This window comes from Peromyscus californicus, unplaced genomic scaffold (assembly GCF_007827085.1).
Source record: "Peromyscus californicus insignis strain IS unplaced genomic scaffold, ASM782708v3 Scaffold_12__1_contigs__length_115047231, whole genome shotgun sequence".
Taxonomy (NCBI): Eukaryota; Metazoa; Chordata; class Mammalia; order Rodentia; family Cricetidae; genus Peromyscus; species Peromyscus californicus.
The window spans coordinates 922,268-942,678 of NW_026294413.1; the positions used below are offsets into that span (position 1 = coordinate 922,268).

The 20,411-nt window shown below is 38.4% G+C and overlaps 1 protein-coding gene across 1 annotated transcript in view; it reads right to left on the reverse strand.

Annotated features, from left to right (window-relative positions):
• Window positions 1-20,411, reverse strand: part of Itgbl1 (integrin subunit beta like 1) — a 242,771-nt gene that overhangs the window by 111,991 nt on the left and 110,369 nt on the right. The window contains exons 3-6 of the mRNA XM_052732361.1: window positions 19,027-19,173; window positions 11,983-12,105; window positions 8,250-8,390; window positions 5,579-5,719 (exon numbers count right to left, since the gene is read on the reverse strand). Of these exons, the coding sequence (XP_052588321.1) occupies window positions 5,579-5,719; window positions 8,250-8,390; window positions 11,983-12,105; window positions 19,027-19,173 (552 nt within the window). The remainder of the gene's footprint in view (window positions 1-5,578; window positions 5,720-8,249; window positions 8,391-11,982; window positions 12,106-19,026; window positions 19,174-20,411) is intronic.

Here is a 20,411-nt window from a genome sequence, read left to right on the forward strand (position 1 = left end):
CAGAGACAGAGACAGAGAGAGACAGACAGACAGACAGATAGACAGAGAGAGAGAATAAAACAAAAGTTAAAAAAACTATTTCAAAATCAGGAAAGATACTGAGTAAAGCAAATAGTGTAGACAGTACTAATATTGACATTTGGTTACACCCTTGTCAGTTCAGTCATATTCTCACATTCTTACCTTGAAGAAATCTCGGGAGCATGTTGCTGCTGGGTTCTTTCTGTGTCATCTCACAAAGGTATTGACATACTTGAAAATCAAATGTATACCATTCTTCCTACACTATGGTTGAAAGAGGTAATTAGGAAAACTGCAGAATCTACTGGTACTCAGCATAATACAAAGAATTCAACAGGTACAGAGAGAATTCAGAAATCCTCCAGCAACTGATGCCTACCCTAGGTCATGATGAAGTTTAGAAAAAAAATGTAAATACTTTACATTGGATTGGATTGTTTTATATTGTATACAAATTATATATATTGAAATTGATATTGTTAGAAAATGTTATATATATTTTTCTAATTGTACCGTTCATCTAACAATGTAATGCAATTTTCTGATCCTTGAATGTTATTACCAACTATTAGGATATAAAGAAATGAAAGTTAGTAGTTAGACATTATAATAGAACTTGTAGTTATATTAGGTATGTTTTCAAGATTGAGTAGATATATTTTAGATAGACAGGTTATCTTCAAACCCTTCAGAGATCTACAGAATATGGCATTTAAAATGTTTTAATAACTTAGAAAATTTTTCTTTTTTGTTATGACTATGAGACATGTCGGCTCCTGGCAGTACCAGTCCACTTCAGAGAAAATATGGGCATTGAAGAAACTGCATATGGAGTTAACTTTCATTGTGGCAAAAGTTAGCCACTGGACAACAAAGTATCCTCAAATCAATAGGACAAAATGGACAGACAGGACATAAAACAAAGGACTACTGATTCTTGCCAAAACAAGTGTGGTTATGGCTTTATCAAAAGGCATCTTCAGAGGCCAGGACAATATGGCACCATCCCTGAAGTGGCCTTCGCAATTCGGAAAAGGTACAGTGCCCTTTTCTTCGAAGGCAGCTGAACAGGCAGTGGGCCGATGGCCTCTGATGTGCAATGGAACAACAGCTGAAACAGTTATTCTTGAAGAGTAACTAAGCTCACGCCTCTCAATAGTAGACTGGCATTTGATAGAGGGATATGGAGAAGAATGGGATGCTGAGATGAAGCCATATATACACAGCCAAGAAGAATGGACAGCTGAATTAAAAAACCATCAACAATTTCCAGAATTTAAAATCCTGAATCATGACATGACACTAGTGGAATTCAGATGTTTCTGGTACATGGACTACTCTCACTCAATGTGAGGTTGAACTGTTGACCTTATGTACATCCTACTTCACAAATGAGTCTGTCAGATATGCTAAGCCTATAGGCTAAAGATGATGCCCCAGCACTGTGGAGAAACCTCAGGTGACTGTCCAGACACCTGGCTGTTTCTGTCAACTCACAAATTTTTTGGAAGTTGCTTGCATGCACTTCCTGTTTTTATTTTTGTTAGCTAATATTATTTCCTTCTTGGGTCTCTGAGGGAGTTGAAGATTAGTTAGTTATAGTTGAAGGTTAGTTAGTTATAGTTAAAGATTAATTAGGATACATTTTGGACTTACCAAAATAGGATTATTACCGGCTAGCTCAGTCGGTAGAGCATGAGACTCTTAATCTCAGGGTTGTGGGTTCGAGCCCCACGTTGGGCGCCAAATGTAGATGTATCCAACCTTCTTATTAAATAAGAAACACAGAACCAATACAAAAAAGAAAGCCAAGAGGTCAGAGCTAAGAGCTAAAACCTTACCCTTCCTCCTGCGGTGGTCCTACCTCTCTGAACCAGAGCTACCCCTGTGTTAAAGTCTTTATATAGAGTTCCTGTCCTGCCTTCTCATTGGTTGTAAACCCAACCACATGACCGCCTCCTCACGGCCTGTCTGTATAGGCCTCCAGGTTTTCCATGATTGGTATTAAGATTAAAGGCATGTGTATCCAATAATGGCTGTATCCCTGAACACACAGAGACTTACCCAGCTCTGCCTACCAAGTGCTGGAATTACAAGTGTACGCCACCACTGCCCTGCTTTCCTATGGCTTGCTAATAGCTCTGACCCCCAGACAACTTTAATTATTAACATACAAATAACATTTTAATACAAATAAAATATCACCATAGAGCTTTACAAGAACTTGGGCATCCATAGTATAGTTCCTCCTCACACAGTAAAAATTTAATAACAGCATTTGCATCTGCTACAGACTAAAATTACATGAGTGCTTGGGCTACATGCATTTTTAGATGACAATGTCAGGGTGAATACTGTCAAAGTACTTAATTCCCATGAAATTATTTCCTTTTCTGTTAAAATGTAGGTAATGTCTCCCTTCCTGAGTTGGTGCAAAAATCAAATGTAATGAGCTGTAATTGCAGAACTCTGTAAGTGTCTGACCAAGAAAGGATCTCTGCTCATGTGAGTTTCTACTTTTCAAATTTCTTTTTTTAAGTGGAAGCCACACTGGCCATTGCTGTGGGATGTTCTGTATGGCAAATATGTTAATAAATAAAACACTGATTGGCCAGTAGCCAGACAGGAAGTATAGGTGGAACTAACAGAGAGGAGAATTAAGGGAACAGGAAGGGAAGGAGGAGACTGCCTGCAGCCACCGCCAGGACAAGGAAGATGTAAGGTACCAGTAAGTCACGAGCCACGTGGCAAAGTATAGATTAATAGAAATGGGCTGAATATAAGAGTAAGAGCTAGACAATTATAGGCCTGAGCTAATGGCCAAGCAGTTTAAATAATATAAGTATCTGTATGTTTATTTTATAAGTGGGCTAAGGGACTGCTGGGGCTTTGCAGGTCCTGGAGAGAAAACTCCAGCTACAGGCCATGTTCAAACCACTTCAGCCAAAAAAAGAGAAAACACAATTACACACTGATGTCTTGTTGGTCACATCACAGCGAACCACTATCACTTCTTCCTACCTCTGTCTGCACCCACAACATGAGGCCACATATGAAGGATGGATTATTCTCTCTCTCCCACTTCCAATCCCACCAGCCATGGAGCCATAAGTATTCAACCACCTTTCCCTGGAATCTACTGGTTAGAAATGAGTGGAAAATGGGAAGAAAAAGGAAATGAGGCAGAAGGGAGTAAAGAGGTTAAGTAAGAAAACATGAATTTCTGGAGACACTCCACCTGCTTAGCTTAGGAGAGTATCTCTAAGTCTGAGCAACATACCATAGGAACTGAGTTTATGAAAGGCTAAAAGGGTCAACTATGGAATCATTTCTCACCTTCACCTATTGATCCATCTCCACAGAGTGTGGGGTGGACTAGCTCACAGTACAATGAATGATCACTACAATGCAGTAATTATGAATGACCAAGCCCATTCAGATATCAGGATCAAGATCTTATGGATCTAACAAGGGAGAGTGAATTCATGAAAAAAGAAGAGTGACCATCATATTAGCATGTCACAAACTTTCTCTCTCTCTCTCTCTCTCTCTCTCTCTCTCTCTCTCTCTCTCTCTCACACACACACACACACACACACACACACACACACACACACATACACACACACACACACACATATCTTATTTAATCATTTGATTTGTCTTCTCATTTTATATAGTCTATAATTAGTGTTTGCCTCCAGAAAGCATTAAAAACTCAATGGTGTTTCATGAACCCCATTATAATTTAACTTCCAACTCAATGTTCACAACCTTAAATTCTCAATTTTAGCCTCTTCCACATTCAGTAGGATTTAAAAAATTAACACCTTTGGCTTGCTGTTAGTCTCACAATGTCCCAAAACAAATGTGAAAATTTCTTTCTATAAACAAACAATGTAAATGGCACCAACATTTGCTCAGATAACCAAGCTATAAATGAGATGATGGTGGCAGCCTTCTGTCTACATACATCACAAGCTCTCCATTGACTATATAACATTATCATTCTACAGCAAGTCAGCTTTCCCCTTAGGAATCTACTTCCTTCCTCCTACATTCTCGTCATTTCACTTTTGTCCCAAGTGAGTATTATATTCCTCCCCTCTTCCTGTCCAGGATGCCCTCTTTATATTTCATTATCTGAAGGCCTACATTTAAAACAGAATTCCACATCTGTGATCCAGTAGCACCTTGCCATGCATGCCTACCTCTGTGAATAGACATATCTCCATAATTAGACTACTAAACAAGCTCTTGTCCCCACAGCCTCCATGTATGCTTAGCATATAAAAAGTACTCAGTAACTGTTATCTACTTAAAATAACCAATGTAGTGACACTGATAATACAGGAAAGCACTCACATTATATAAAAAGTAACAGAAAAATTCTCAAAACACTATGAGTAAAATGTGCTCTGATGCTTGAGGGGTTTTCAGAGGAGGGAGTCCTGCAGGAGAAAGTTCTGGAAGCAGGCTTTCCCCAGCCTGTGAAGTTATACAGTCATGATTATGTAGGACAGCTTTTTTATCTCCCTTTGCTGGCAAACATTCCAGAAACCAGAGGAGCTTTCTTTTTACCTGCATGTACCAACCAAGCAGTCAGGTTAAAGAAGCACACATACATAAAATATCTCTGTCTTCCAGATTATTAAGCAAAAGAGCTTGGAATCTTCAACTTCACTCCAGAAGAGTGCATACATGTATATGGGTGCACACTCCTGTTCTTGTATGCATGATGACCAGAAGAGGACATCAATTATCCTCTGTAGCTCTCTGCCTTATTCTTTGAGATGGGGTCTCTCTAATGAACCTGGAACTAGGCTGAAGTTACAGGCATGCAGATAGCCATGTCTAGCTTTTTTTTTTTTTTTTTTTTTTTTTTTTTTTGCATGCGAGGGGCGGGGGGGGGGGGGGGGTTGTTCTGGGACCTAAACTCAGGGTCTCTTGTTTATATGGTAAGTGCTGCTACGCACTGAGTCATCTCTCTAGTCCCCAGATATTTTCTTCCTCTTGGTCTGTATTTTGTGAACTCTGTGAAGTCCCAAGATGCGTTTACTCCCTTCACTGCTGGACTCAGTATCCGAGACACAACTCACAAACTGGAATACAGTATTTGGTCCATAAATGTTTAAAATATAAAACGTTTGGGTCATTAACACATATTCAATTCTACATTTCACAATAGAGTAATTTTAGTAAAATTCTATCAGTTTATGAATATATCATCCCCAAGACTGTATTGTCCTAACTTCTGGCATGTGATTCTCTTGCTGTCTCTTGCTGATGGACAGCAGGTCTGCTAGTTCTGCAGTCTCAGAGTTGAATGGAACAAATATTTGGAGCTAATGGATCTCCTCAGCAAGGGATCAGGCTAATTTTAAGAGTGTAGGTGGGTTTCATCTTGAGCCTTTGCAGAATGTCTGAAATCTCTAGAGGTTGCATGCATCACTGAAAGGAGCACGGCAAAATACAGAAAGCCTAGAGATCCAAGTTCAGCTTCTCTGTATAGGTGAGATTCAGGATTCTGTGAGATGAGAATCAGGAGCTACCTTACCTGAACAGAAATCATCAGAATACCGATCATAAACGGCTCTGCAGTCCCTTTCATCGCACTCGCACGTGTCCCCATGAATGTCTCCCCAGTCCCCAGTTGGATCAACATCATGGCAAGAACATTCACCACAAACACATGTTCCTAGATGAGAAAAAAATTAATTTTATGGCAATCCAGACAAAACAAAAAGTATAAAGAAAGCATCTTCCATAATTATTATTTAAAATGTTGATTCTTTTATATTTCAAAATAAATACACTTAGATAAAAATATTCTAAGAAGGGGAAAACCATCTAAAGTTGATGGCAAAGGTTTCTTAAGTAAAAGTTATTTATAATTATGTGATATTATTTGATATGCCATTAGCATTGTGTTAATTTCTCTCAAAGTTAATATTAAAACAATTCATATTTTTGTCTGCAAGAAACTTAGAAACAATTTGACAAAAAAGTGAAGGTAAAAGCAACAGAAGAACTAGCAAACTCAAAAATCATTATCACCAACATGTTGTGAAGCAAGATGCAAATGACTTAAGAGTTTGAGAAGTGGTATGTGAATGAAGTATTAGGAGTAGGAAGTGTGGATATACCCAGAAGGGGAAATGCTTTAGCCAGCCCTAGAAGTAGAATCTAAGGAAACTGTGTATGGTGACAGATCAGGATGGTAGGGTCCTGGGCGCCTATGAAGGAAGACTATGCAACTTTGTTAAGTCAGATGAGGCTGGATTAGAGAAGTAGCTTGAGACAGAACTGAGAGGTGTCACCGTGCAGGTGGGAGATTTTGTGTAGAAAGTATTTAATTGCCAATAATATTTTCTTTACATAGATTGTTAGTGGTCAGTCTTTAGGTAGGTAACAGGTAAATTATTTGGGACTAAAAGAAGTAAATTTCTTCATTGCTTCTTTAAATAAAAATAAGTAGCAATTTGACTAAAACTTTAAATTACAAAATAAAGTCATAAGATATGAACAAATTTGTTCTTATCCAAAATATCTGAAACACAATTATTAAAAGAAAAAATGAAATATATTTAACTACATGCAAGTCTGAAATTTGTATTGGAACCAAAACCGCCTAGAAATGCCCAAAAGACTAAAAGAGTGGAAGCAAGTTATCCATATGTATGCACGTAGAAAGCAAAAGTTTACCCAAAAACATATAATCAGTTCTTAGGCATCAAGTCATAAAGTGTAAATATACCTAACATAAGAGAGGTAAAGACAGAGAACAAAAAATATCATAGAGAATTAATGATAAACATGACAAGGCTGACCATGCAAACAAATATTCAAACAAATATTACTAAGAGCTGGGGGTGAGACCATAAAAGTGAGTTAAAATTATTTTGGATGTTAGATTATCACTGACAATGAAGTATGCATAATTTGGAGGCTTTGACAATGTGGGTAGATATACTACAAATGTTGGATATGAAGCCAATCAGATACAAAGGATTTAGGCAGAAGAGACATGCTTATGAACACAAAGTGAGTTAGTGAGATTTGTAGTGGGAAGCAATTCATTCACATAAACAGTGTTTCCCTTGCTTTTTTTTTCTTATTTGTGGTAAGCCCAGGAATTTTGACTTCCATCTTCTATAGACTCTTAACTCTTTCTCTATTTATCAATATATAAGACACTGTGTCAAGGATTTCCCTATGAACATATGAACATAGTTTATTAAAATGACTTGCGCCTTATAGAAATTGAAAAGAAAGCTTATAGCTATTTTAGTGGTTTTAAAGAAAGCAAAAAAAAGCCACTTGTTTATCACCAGGTAGACAATGAAAAACTAGCATGGCTCTCTTTTATCAGCCTCCACAGTGAAGGAAAAATATCAGGTATTTGCAATAAACAAACAAATGACCCCACTTAAACTGTGCTGATGAGAAGGTTCAGTGAGTAAAGGCATATACAGCCATGTGTGACACCTGAGTCTGATTGCAGGGCCCACATGGTAGGAGAAAACAGATTGTCACAATTTGTTCTCTGGCCTTCAGAGGCATGCCATGACAAACGTACACCCCCACACATATATACACAGGCACAAAAAATACATTAATAAAATGTTTTTATTTTTATTTTATGCCAGTAATTAATAACTATAAATTATATTTGATATGCATAAGTATTTCTGCTTTAGGTCAGTCTACATTTCATGGAGCTATTTGTTACAAGGTTTCTATTATCTATTGTGTTCAATACATTTTTAGTATTGCACTCAGAAGTTAAGTTCATTTATACAAATTCTGCATTTCAGCCAAACCTTCCATTACCAATAATTAAGACAGGAGGATTGTCTGACAATCCTCTGGATAATCAAACACTCATGCTGTAGATAGTTCTGTTAGTCAAGAAACATTAACACAGCATCTCCAGGAATTGCCTTTTAGCTGTGCTGTACCAGTTTTGGACAGATGCCAAAGAAATTCCAGTCCTCATGCTATTTCCTCAGAAAATCTTAAAGTATGACAGCAAATTTATTTTTCCTTATCTATTCAGTAAAGAATAAAAACAAAAAGACTGTTGGTGTCAATGTGGATTTCTAGCAAAGAAAGTGATTATGGATAATGATGCTCCCACACTGAAGGATATATATCGAGATGAGGTCTTAACAGTGATGAGCTTTGTTTACCACCCAGTCACGTAGTAACATGTATGAGTGACACACCTCTGTTGCTGCAGATTTTGCCATCTGGAGATGTGCATCTTCGCTTGCTTTCCCAGGGGGTGATGTCACACTGGAATTCACATTTATCTCCATGCCAACCAGCCTCGCAGTAACAGTTTCCACAGTAACACTTCCCATGGCCTTTACCCAAAAAGAATTTTATACAGTGAGGAAAAAAGCAACTTTTCAAAGCAGCATTAACTTTCAAAATCATTATTTGCCTTTGAAAATAACAAGGGCTCCCAGATCCTTACTGAAAATAATCAACTTATGTATTTTTCTCTCCCAGTTGATCTTATATATGTATAATTATACAAATAAAGGCAGCCAATGTATCTTTGCCTTGGCCTACAAGGAAAGTGATTTAAGAGAAAAGCATTTGTAAAGAAATGACAAGAATGACTCCGGAAGTCCTTTACTGCACCATTTGAAGTACATGCATTACTTGGATGTATGCTAGCCTTATTGTATGGATGTTTCTTGAAACAGTCATGAAAATTGTTCATTTGAAATCAGCCACTAAGAAAGTAGTAGTGCATATTTACTTAGATATTCTTTTTTCATGGCTGAAGCATTCTCAAACTAGAGAAAATATTTCATCTCTTCATTCTACAGTGTCCCACAAGCTATTGTGTTGTGGAATATTATTTAACTAGGGAAAGATGTGTTTAATTTGTTCATGCTGCAGAATATTACTTTATCTGTGTAAAAGTGTGTTGCTTTTGTTTATGCTGCATTTGTTTAATTATGTAAAGATGTGTTGCATTTGTTTCACCTTGCCTGCCTACGGCACATTATTGGTCTAATAGCTGAATAGCAAATAGCAAATGGCAGGAGAAAAGATAGGCAGTGCTGGCAAGAAGAGAGAATAAATAAGAGGAGAAATCTAGGTTCAAGAAGAATGAGAGAAGAAGGTGGAGACAGGGAGATACTAGGGGCCAGCCACCCTGCCACCCATACAGCCATGGAGTAAGAAGGAAAGACATATAGAATAAAGAAAGGCAAAAAGCCCCAACGCAACATATAGGTAAACAGAAAGAGGTTAAGGTAAAAGAGCTAGCCAGAAATGAGCCTAAGCTAAGCCAAGCATTCAAAAAGAAAAAAAAAAAAGTCTCCGTGTCATGATTTGGGACCTGTTTGGTGGCCCAAAAGAAAAAGCCTGGTACACACACTATTGTGTTCCACCATGTAGAAAGTTCCAAAATACATCAATAAAATACAATGCATTCTTGGCTTCACAATCAAACTCCCACTCTGGTGTCAAGAGAATACAAATGAGAGCTAAGAATGTGCCAAAATGCCACACTACAATGGCCACCTTGCTATAATCTTACATGTTCTCTTGTACATCTCACCAAGCCATCTGCAACGAACTGCCATCACTACATTTCTGTCCTAAATGTCTATCTGACCCTCTCCAAATGGCTCCAAAATAATTACTTACCTTCCAGTTCATTTTCTATGTGCTCCTCGCTTTATAGTTATCCCACTCAAACATGGATGAGTGTTCTCTTTATTTTCGATTATAGACTTTCTTAATCATAAAAGTTTGTATTTTGTGAGACTCTGACTAAAGTATTTATTCTTCATTTTCCTTCTTCCAGGGCCATAATTCTGGGATAGCCATGGAAACATATCTACTTGGCTACTTTTTAATTGCTTACTGGTATATTTTTTTTACTGTAATATTATATGGTATCCTTTATTAATGATTTATTAGTATAATAAATGTCCATACTTTATATGGAGGTTCTTAGAATATTTATGAAATTCAATATTCAAAAAGGGGTTGTATAAAAATAATCATTAAGATAAGGGGTTAATTGTGAAAAGAAACAGAGTGGGGGTAGGCCTAGGGAAGAGGGGAAGTGAGGGGAGCTGGGAGAGTGGAGAGAGAGGAAACTGTGGTCAGGATGCATTGTATGAGAGAAGAATCTATTTTCAAAAAAAAAAGACAAGAGGTTAAGTAGGAAAGAAAACTCATGTAAATCTACACTTTAATGAAGATACGGAAAATAATTCAAATGAAGGGTGAGAAAAGACTTTAAGACAACAGAAGAATCTTAAAATAAAATGTAAGCTTCAGGATAACGCATATCCTAGGCAAAAAACATAACTTTATACTGTATATAAACGGATAGAGGAAAATCTCTTTTTTCTGTGTAGTATCAATGATAGACTATAAAATCCTTTCTCAACAGATTGTTTTTATGAGAATGACACATGGAAAACTTTAGGATTCTGAGCAGCATCACTCCCACAGAGTGTTACTGGATGCTGGCAACTGTGGTTAGAGATGCTGCATGATGAAATTCCAAACAAGTGGAAACACCAAGTAGCAAAGTTGAAAGTTAAATATATCCCATTGTATTGTTTCAAGTTATTTTTTAATTTGCATATACAAATAAGCTTTGCCTCAGAGATGTATATCAAAACTCATTGGTCCCAAAACATTTTCTCTTATACTTTTCTGATAATCAGCTGAAAATAAAACATCCAGATCATAAATACATCATGTCTGTAGATAATTTTACTGCAAAACCTTTTCAAAAATGTTTTAAGTAGAGTCTGGCCTAGAACAGTGGCTCAGAAGAGTTTCCTTTGCATTTGTTTTAGCCTGGTTGTGCATGCAGGTGACCAGAGACAAAGGTCATTCCAGTTTAAAATAAGGCCATTTAGATAACACTACAAGACTATCTGGAAGACACAATGGTGTTAAGAAATTGGCAACCTGTCTTATGGCTGTGATGGCTTCTCAAAGCTCTCTGATACCTCTGGGTTTTAGTATCCCTGATCTTGCTAGGATATGCCAGACCAGATTAAGTAGGATAGAATCCTTTTGGAAACAGCAGAGAAGAGTTAATTTAGTTAGTGACACTCACTGCTCTCTACTACCATTTCATTGTGCCAGCCCAAACTGCAGATGGACATTCTGGGCAAGAGCTTACCATGAGAGGAGCAGAAAGGAAGCTAAAAGATAGGTGGTGAGAAGTCACTCTTCTCAGGGAGCTGGAAACTCTAGGGCAGGTATACAGTATGAATGGTAAAGGGTCAGAAACACAGTTCTAGTGTCGACAGACACCAATTGGGAGGCTATCATACAGGTGGGATGGCCCTGGACATGTTGATCATGTTACCTATGTCTCTGTTCCCACAGTTTGAGTAGATACAATTGCAGAGTGATTCTTTTGGGTATCATAAGACATAATATATTGCATATAAAGTGTATGTTACAGTCCTTAACAATAAGGAATGGGCAAGAATTAATTCAAGAGAAAAAAATTACTGAATGATGGTGACACAGAAAATGTCAGGGGAGTATTATCTACATGTAGTGGATGCTAAGAGAGGAGCTAAAATAGGGCATGGAACTGTCTAAAGACTTTTGATTTAGAAAGAGAATGAAGTTAATACAGTTAAGAGATAAGGAAAAAATAAGACACAAAACAATAACAGCTAATGTGAGCAAAAGAAACGCTGTTCTAACAGAACTACTTCAGAGTTGTGCCACTGGCTTGTTGCATCACTAATGCTATTCACCTCTGGAGGCAATCTAGTTTTGCATTTAAATAGTTCTAGAATACTCTGAAGGCCTTTGTTTAACTCTTCTTACATGACAGGTTTTCCAAACACAGGTTCAAACCAAATTGGAGGAGAAGTTTATATAAAGGAAAGTATACAATGAAACAGTTGAAAAACATGGGCTTTTACTTTGCACACTTAACATACATACCTCCACATACTTCTTCCGTTTCATCATCTATGCATTCTCTATCATCACACTCACAAAATTTGCCATAGATGAGTCCATTTCCATCTGAATTATCACACTTGCACCTGCCACAGTGACATGTACCTAAAGCAATAAAACAATGAGAAGAATGTTACACACTAGAAATGATAAGTAACGATGCTTTCCCATATTTCTTTCAAGTAGATAAAGAACTCAAACCAATTTAATGTTGCAATTAAACATTTCTGTGACTACGGTGAGGTAGAGGGCAAGCTACTTATTTTTAGATTATTGTGGCACAGAAATTATAATTTGTACTTCACAGTTATTACTGTTGACCTCCAGTAGTTTAATGAGCATCAGTGTGACCCCCTCAAAACATGGAGGTCTTTATATGTGTCTTTTGAAACAAGTAGTGAATGAATATTTTCTAATCACCTGTGCCCAAGGGAACTAGAACACTTTAAGCTTCTTACCAAAGGAATCTTTCTCATCTTCTCCACCAGTATTTGTTCAATGTTTTGCCTTATTTTAGAGCATATTGTTTATAAAATAAATACTTAGATAAATATTAAATAATAAATATTAACAAATGTGCAAATGAAAAAATTATGTACCCTGATAATGTCACATCTCAGCATTAGCTGACAGTTTTGTTCTGACGATGACAGGACCACAGTGGGTTTTCTTAGGCACAGATTCTTGGGACCTCAACAGAATCTCAAAGCAGTTCAGAGAATGTTAGAGGTCCTGGAAACATTATCTCTACCACAAGCCACATACTCACCCTACCAGAGTGTTTAGCTACATCCCATAAGATTGATTTTACTGAAAGTAACATTTAAATGAAACAATATTAACAAGTCAGATGTCTAACTGTTCTAATAAATAGTTTTCCATTTTGAATTGAGCCTCACAACAATTGACATATGAAAGCTAAGAATTTATGATTTATCAGGATGGCTCTAATCTCTGGAAATTCAACTGACAATCAAGTCATCCATAGGTAATAAGTGTGGTAAAATAAATAGGGAAGTGCAAATGCTGCAAAAGTGCATAGCAAGGAAATTCAGCTGGGAGCTGGAGGTCAGAGAGAGGGTCCTGAGGAAGTAGTTGAGAACTGAGAGCTTAGCTAAGACAAATAAATAAATAGATGGATAATAAATAAATAAATAAATAAATAAATAAATAAATAAGACACAAAAGCAAAGCCTCGGTGGTTAAAGAACAAATACAATAGGACTGAAAAGTGGCATCAAATGAACAAAATTACTAGATAGAAACTTCTAGAAACTATGTAGCTGATGCTAAGGATCTCCAACACCTGTGTTTTCACAAGGACCACAAGAAAAGATATACATCTGGATGAGGTAATTCTTGTTGTCACATGGAACATGAACTGAAACTGGGAAAAATGGGTGCTGAGAAGCAAATGACAGAATTTTTATTTTCATGCCTTCCACATGTTTCTGCTAACCAAATCACCTGCAATTTGCTATTGTCTATAAGGCCCCCTCTCATAAAATCACAAATGAACAGTGATTTTGCATAATCTGACTTTGTTGTTTTGTACCTTGAGGGAACGCCTATGAATCTGACATATATTAAACTCAATTTTCTTGTACTATTTTTTCCTGAAACCTATTTTAATTTATAAATATTACTTAAAATACAGTGTTATAATTTTTGGTACTGCTTCATTTGTTTTTTCCCTCATTATCACCTTTCTCTTTTACTTTCACATCTCTCCTTTCTGTTTCTCTGCCACCCACATATTTAGTCATTAAGCTTTCTTGTGACCTATTATGCTTCTGTCAAAGTACTATAGGAGATAATAAGATAAAGAAAATTACATAAATCAAAGACCAGAAAGAAAAATGCAGATGATATAAATGTACACCTCCATATTTTATAAACATACTATACAAACATATGAAACCAGAAACTACACAACAGAAACACATTCATAACAGTTCCAAAGTACGTGTTGTACAAAAATGATTGATTCAGCAAGAGGAGAAAGGCATTAGGAAGAAGTTAACTCTTAAGTTATTGCTGATAAATGGAAAAAATTCCAATAAGTGAATTGAAAGGTCAAGAAGATTTATGATGATAAGAAAAATTAGTAGATAATTATGGTGAAAAATAAAAGAATAGGTAAGAGTCTGATGGGTTTGGATATAAGGGCATAATGAGTACATGTGGCAGAGATAAAGAATTGAAGAATATTGGCTAAGAATTTTAGATTGTCCTGGAATACCAGGAGCCTGCCATGGTTTGGCAGCAGAGAATAGCTTGGTGAGAGATGCAAACGCACAAGTCATTTTCCGTCCAGAAAGATGGGCAGGAACTGATACTGCCTCCAAGTTTCATGACGCCTCACTGATGTCTTTTACTGGCAGGCTCATTCCCATCCACACATGTGAACCATTCTTCACCAGAGTGGGAAGTCTCCAACAGCTTAGAGACTTCCTGTCTCACCATCCAGCAGAAATCACATCTGAGCCTCCAAGAAATGGCAGATGGGAGCCCAAACAGAAGTGCCAGACTCCTGTGTTCCTGCTGTGTCATCCTACATCTCACTTTTGGTTGCCAGTCAATCACACTCTAGGAATGGTAGATTTGTACTTGAATATTTTAGCTCTAGTTTTTCCTGCTGCCTAACAAAGCTGGTTCTCTCTATGATGACTTACCACATTTGAATACCAATCTTCCCTCTGTTCTAAGGTGCTGAGGCTTCACCTTGCTCAGCACATTGTCACCTTTCTGGCTCTGATACAGAGAAAGCTTCTGGAAGTTTTGTTCTTGGTTCCTTCTAAGCATGCCTTTCAGTTTATGACCCACAAGAGTTACCTCCCCTTCCTCTTCTATACCCAAGCTGCTTCCAGAGAATCAAATTATAAGGAAAGACAGAATTACTAAGGGAGATGTCTTAGTTAAGGTTTCTATCTGCATGATGAAGCACCATGACCAAAAGTTGGGGAGAAAAGGGTTTATTTGTCTTATACTTCCACATCATAGTTCATCATCAAAAGGAGGTCCGGGACAGGAACTTAAGCAAGGCAGGAACCTGGACACAGGAGGTCATGCAGAGGTATGGAGAACTGCTGCTTACTGGCTTGCTCCTCATGGCTTGCTCATCCTGCCTTCTTATAGAACCCAATATCACCAGCCCAGGGGTGGCACTGCCTGCAATAAGCAGGAACCTCCCCCACCAATCACTAATTAAGAAAATGCCTTACAGCCAGATCTTACAGAAGAATTTTTTCAATTGAAGTTCCCTCTGTTCTAGCATGTCAAAACTAGCCAGCACAGGGAAGTATACAATCTGGAGTGGCTGGTAATGAAATAGGCTGGTGAAAATTATTATTAAAGGAGAAGTGGTTGAGATCAAGATTGGCAAAGGAAACCAAAGGACTTATACATTAAGACAAAATGTGAAGGCAAGGATTAAATGTAAATTTGAGTACAACTTTTCCCTTTGACCTATGAATCTCCCTCCTGATATTTATCCTGATAGTAAGATCTCCAAAAGAAGGAAAAAGCCAAATAATGCTATGGATTATTATTTATAACTTCCAAATAATAGAAGCTATAAATGCCTAAGTATAGGAGGCAAACTGAGTAAATAGCATTGCACAGAAAAACTCAGCACTAAGCTGTTGAGAAAAGAATAGAAAAGACTCTCAAATACTCAACTCTCGTGGAGTTGAGTGGCAGAGGCTGACTGCTGAATAGCATAGTAGTTTTGCTGCCTTGTATGTGAAGGATAAAGAAAAATTCTGGTTCTGGAGAGATGGCTCAGTGGGTAAGTGTGCTTGCTCTACAGGATGAGGGCCTGAGTTCAAATCCCCAGCACTTATGTAAAAAGCCAGACAAAGTTCTGCATGTTTATTCCTTCAGCACTGGGAGAGAGAGAGAGGTGGTCCTAGGAGCTTACTGGACAGACAGCATGGTGTTATTGGTAATCTTCCCAGTCAGAGAAAGATCCTGTTAAGGCACTAAGGCAAGATATCCAGCATATTGTTCTGGGTTCTATATACCTGCATAGGCACATACACTTGCATACTCCTGTGCACACACTGCCTGCACAAAACTCAACATCAAAAAAATAATACTTAAATGGAAGGGGGGAGAAAGCCCAATTAGTTTCTTACAAAGCTAACACTTCCCAGGTGTGAGAGATTCTCTTTTGCTAAAGACTGTGATGAATCTCTGAGTATACTCTCTCCATAGTGTTGACTTTGGACCCCTCTTCATCCTCTATATTATAAACTTATTAGTAATAAATGGAAAAGAGGTTAACAAAAAGTCCTAAAATAAAAGTAAACAAAGAATAATCTTGATTGTATTTCAAATAAGTGACATGAGCACCCTAAAACAAGATTAAAAGGAAGCCATGTAACATGAATATAGCTTTGACTAGACCCCTAACCTGAGGCATGGTTGGGGGGAGTTAGGGTGGGTGGACATGAAGTTTAACCAAGTCCATTTTTATTTTTGTACATTTATTTTGTATAGTTATGTCTTTGAACAATTCTTAAAAAACAATTTTAGATGTATGTAGTATAGAATTGGGCAAATAAATAAATATACTGATACTGTGAGAAGGCATCACAAAGGTCAAATTGAGCAACATTTCATTAAAGAAAATAGATAAATGGACAGTGAGTATGGTGGTTTGAAAGAAAATGGCCCCCAAAAGAAGTGGCACTATTAAGAGGTGTGATCTTTTGGAGTAGGTGTGGTCTTGTTGGAGAAAATATATTACTGTGGAGGCAGGCTTGAGTTCTCTTTTATGCTCAAGTCATGCCCAATGAGACAGTCCACTTCCTGTTGCCTTCTGATCAAGATGTAGCCAGCACCATGTCTGCCTGCACACCATCATGCTCCCTGCCATGAAGATAATGAACTAATACCAAGCACCCCAATTAAATGCTTTCCTTTATAAGAGTTGCTGTGGTCACAGTGTATTTTCACAGCAATAGAAACTCTAACTAAGATAGTGAGCATAATGGTCCATTACATGACCCCAGTACTAGGGACAGAGGCAGGAAGACCACACTAAGTTTGAATCTAATCAGGATTGTAGAGAGAGTTAAACCAGCCTGAGCTACACAATGAAATCTTGCCTCAAAAAATTCAAAACAGCAACAACAACATTAACACACAAACACACACACACACACACACACACACACACACACACACACACACACACCTTAAAAAGAAAAAGAAGAGGATGGCTGTAGTATAGGAATGTGCCAGGAATGTTAATGCACACCTTTAATCCCAGCACTTGCAAAGCAAAAGCAGGCTGATCCCAGGCTAACTGAAACTAGCTTGGTCTGTATAGTGAGTTCCAGACCACCGAAAGAGTAAGACTTTGCCTCAAGGCAGGTGGGGGGGACAATTCTGCATATTTTCTCTTTCATGTAATATTAATGTGCTAAGTCACATTCCCTAAAATATCTTCAGATTCAATAGCATTCATTTGTGTATATGTGTTTGTGTATATGTGTTTGTATGTGTATTTATGTGTGTGTGTGTGTGTGTTTGTATGTATGTTTTATTTGTGTGTGTGTGTGTGTGTGTGTGTGTGTGTGTGTGTGTGTGCTGGTGGGTGATTATGAGTCAAAAAATTACTATGAGCAAAGAAAAGACTGCAGTAGGCAGAGAGCTGAAGAGACTGTCTTGAACACAGTCTGATCTAACTGCTCAGTTTGCTCATTCTGACCTAATAGATGCTAACAGCCCTCGCTCTGCATACAACCCTGATTCCATTATCAAAATAACCTTGCTGAGCTTAATCTACACTAAGCAATTTGTCACAATCAAACTGTGGAAAAGTCCCCGCTCTGCTTACAATAATGCAAGCTTCAGGGGTGGGATGTATGTCTAAATAGTCAAAGGCTTGCCTTTACCATGTGGAACAAATCTTGTACCTCTGGATCTGACCACACAGATGGCCTCAAAACCCAAGCCAACAAGTAAAGTAAGGACGATAGGCAAATAGCTGCTCTTCATAGTTGGTTATGCATATTTGCTTGCTGTGGAGTTGCTGAAAAAGCTTTCTGATTTGCAATACTTTCTCACTAGTTTGAGTTTCTCCCTCTCTTGCTGGTGTAGAAACAAGAAAAGGCCATCAGAACAGAATATCAAACAAACTGATAGCAAACAACTCTCTACTAAGTGAATGAAGATGATTCACGCACTCACAGTCACTGAAAAATAAGTCCTCTAGCTCTGAAAAAAACAAAACAAAACAACAACAACAACCAAAGCTCACACTATATCAAAATAGTTGAAGCTGAACCTCCAGGGCAGCACATGAGCACTGAAATTTTAGTACTTTCCTTTGGATGTTCAGGTTCAATGTAGTTGAGAAAAAGTGACTTTGAGGTTCCATGTGCGCACATGCTGAGGCAATTTAGTTACAATTACAGCATCTAACTACCACTTCACTCTAAACTGCAACTGTTCTTTTTATGAGGTTTTGCTAATTAATTTTAACAGCTTCTCTCTAACTTCTAAGCAATATTTCTATGTAACTCCTATGAAATACACAAATATTTAGCAAAACAAAAAACCAAAATCAAAACAAACAAAAAACTTTGCTATCATTATATCCTCAAGGAGGTTCATACTCAGTATGTGAAACTTCCATCAAATTGAAAATTCTAGCTCCATTGCTGCTAAGGTGTAAATTCTAAGCACTCTTGATCTCTAATATAAAATAATTAAGTCGGTCATGTAAGTGTTAATCAACACTTTAATCCAGCACTCAACATCACTGCTTTCCATTCACACAAAACATCAACCAGCTTCATTTCTGGTGAATACCTTGCTTGAAGGATGCATCATAAACAGCTGGAGAGTATCAAACTAGTGAGACTCAGCAAGCAAGATCTAAATTTCGCTTTTAAAATGCATACTCAAAAGTAGTCTCATTCAGATGTTTACCATTTCTACATCTATAAAATTCCATTAAAATCCAAATTTTGATTATTTTAATGAAGAACTGTACAGGGATTCAGCTCTTACCTGCATTGGAGCAGATGACATCTTGAGAGTTCCTGCACATCTGGTTGCTGATTTTTTTTGTCAGGTCACACTTGGTTGGGTACTGGCAAGCTTCCCCAGACCAACCCACGTCACACTTGCACTTGCCGCAGTCACAAGTACCATGGCCTGAGAAATCAACAACATCTGGTGAGACTCAGATTTTTTTTTTTTTAACCAAGGAAGGGATTATCATAACAAGAACTTTTAAGGGTGGTGTTGCTTCTGCTATACTATATACTAGGACCTCACTGGGATTCCTCTTGGATATCCTACTGTTGCCCTACATCATGGAAATTTTGTAGCTTTGGATCTGCAGGACCAGCCCCTTCACATACTTCATCAGGTCACAGATGAGATGGATGTTGAGGTGAGTCAACTCATAGCCCTATTTCTGGGCCTGGATGGTAACTAGGTTGGTCAACTCACCAGCTCTCCATCATCCTTAACACCAGTGCAAGCTCTCCAGCACTGCTCCTAGCTAGTTTACCCAATGCTGCCCTCAGCAAGGGGTGGGGCCAGTTCTCCTGCTCTCACACCCTCCATTAGCTTACCTGCACCCACACCACCAGGGCCAGCTCTACTGTTTTACCCAGGCAAGGTGCAGGACCCACTCTCCTGAGTGTGGCAGCTGGTAAGAGGCAGGACCAGGTCTCCCATCCTCACGTCCATAAGGCCAGCTCTCCCACTTGCCACAATGGTGAGAGGAGGTGGGTAAGGCGTCTCTCCCTCACCCATGCCACCACAAGGCAGATGAGAGCAAAACCAGCTCTCTCTCTTTTTTTTTTTTTAAGTTTTATTTTGCAATACAATTCCTTTCTACATATCAGCCACGGATTCCCCTGTTCTCCCACCTCCGGCCCCCCTCACCTTCCCCCCACCCCACCCCCTATTCCCACCTCCTCCAGGGCAAAGCCTCCCCGCGGACTGAGATCAACCTGGTAGACTCAGTCCAGGTAGGTCCAGTCCCCTCCTCCCAGGCTGAGGCAAGTGATCCTGCATAGGCCCCAGGTTTCAAACAGCCAACTCATGCACTGAGCACAGGACCCGGTCCCACTGCCTGGATGCCTCCCAAACAGATCAAGCCAATCAACTGTCTCACCCATTCAGAGGGCCTGATCCAGTTGGGGACCCCTTAGCCATTGGTTCATAGTTTATGTGTTTCCATTCGTTTGGCCATTTGTCCCTGCGCTTTATCCAACCTTGGTCTCAACAATTCTCGCTCATATAAACCCTCCTCATTCTCCCAGAGCTCCACCCGGGGCCTAGCCATGGATCTCTGCATCTAGATCCCTCAGTAGCTGGATGGGGTTTCTAGCACGACAATTAGGGTGTTTGGCCATCCCATCCCCAGAGTAGGTCAGTTC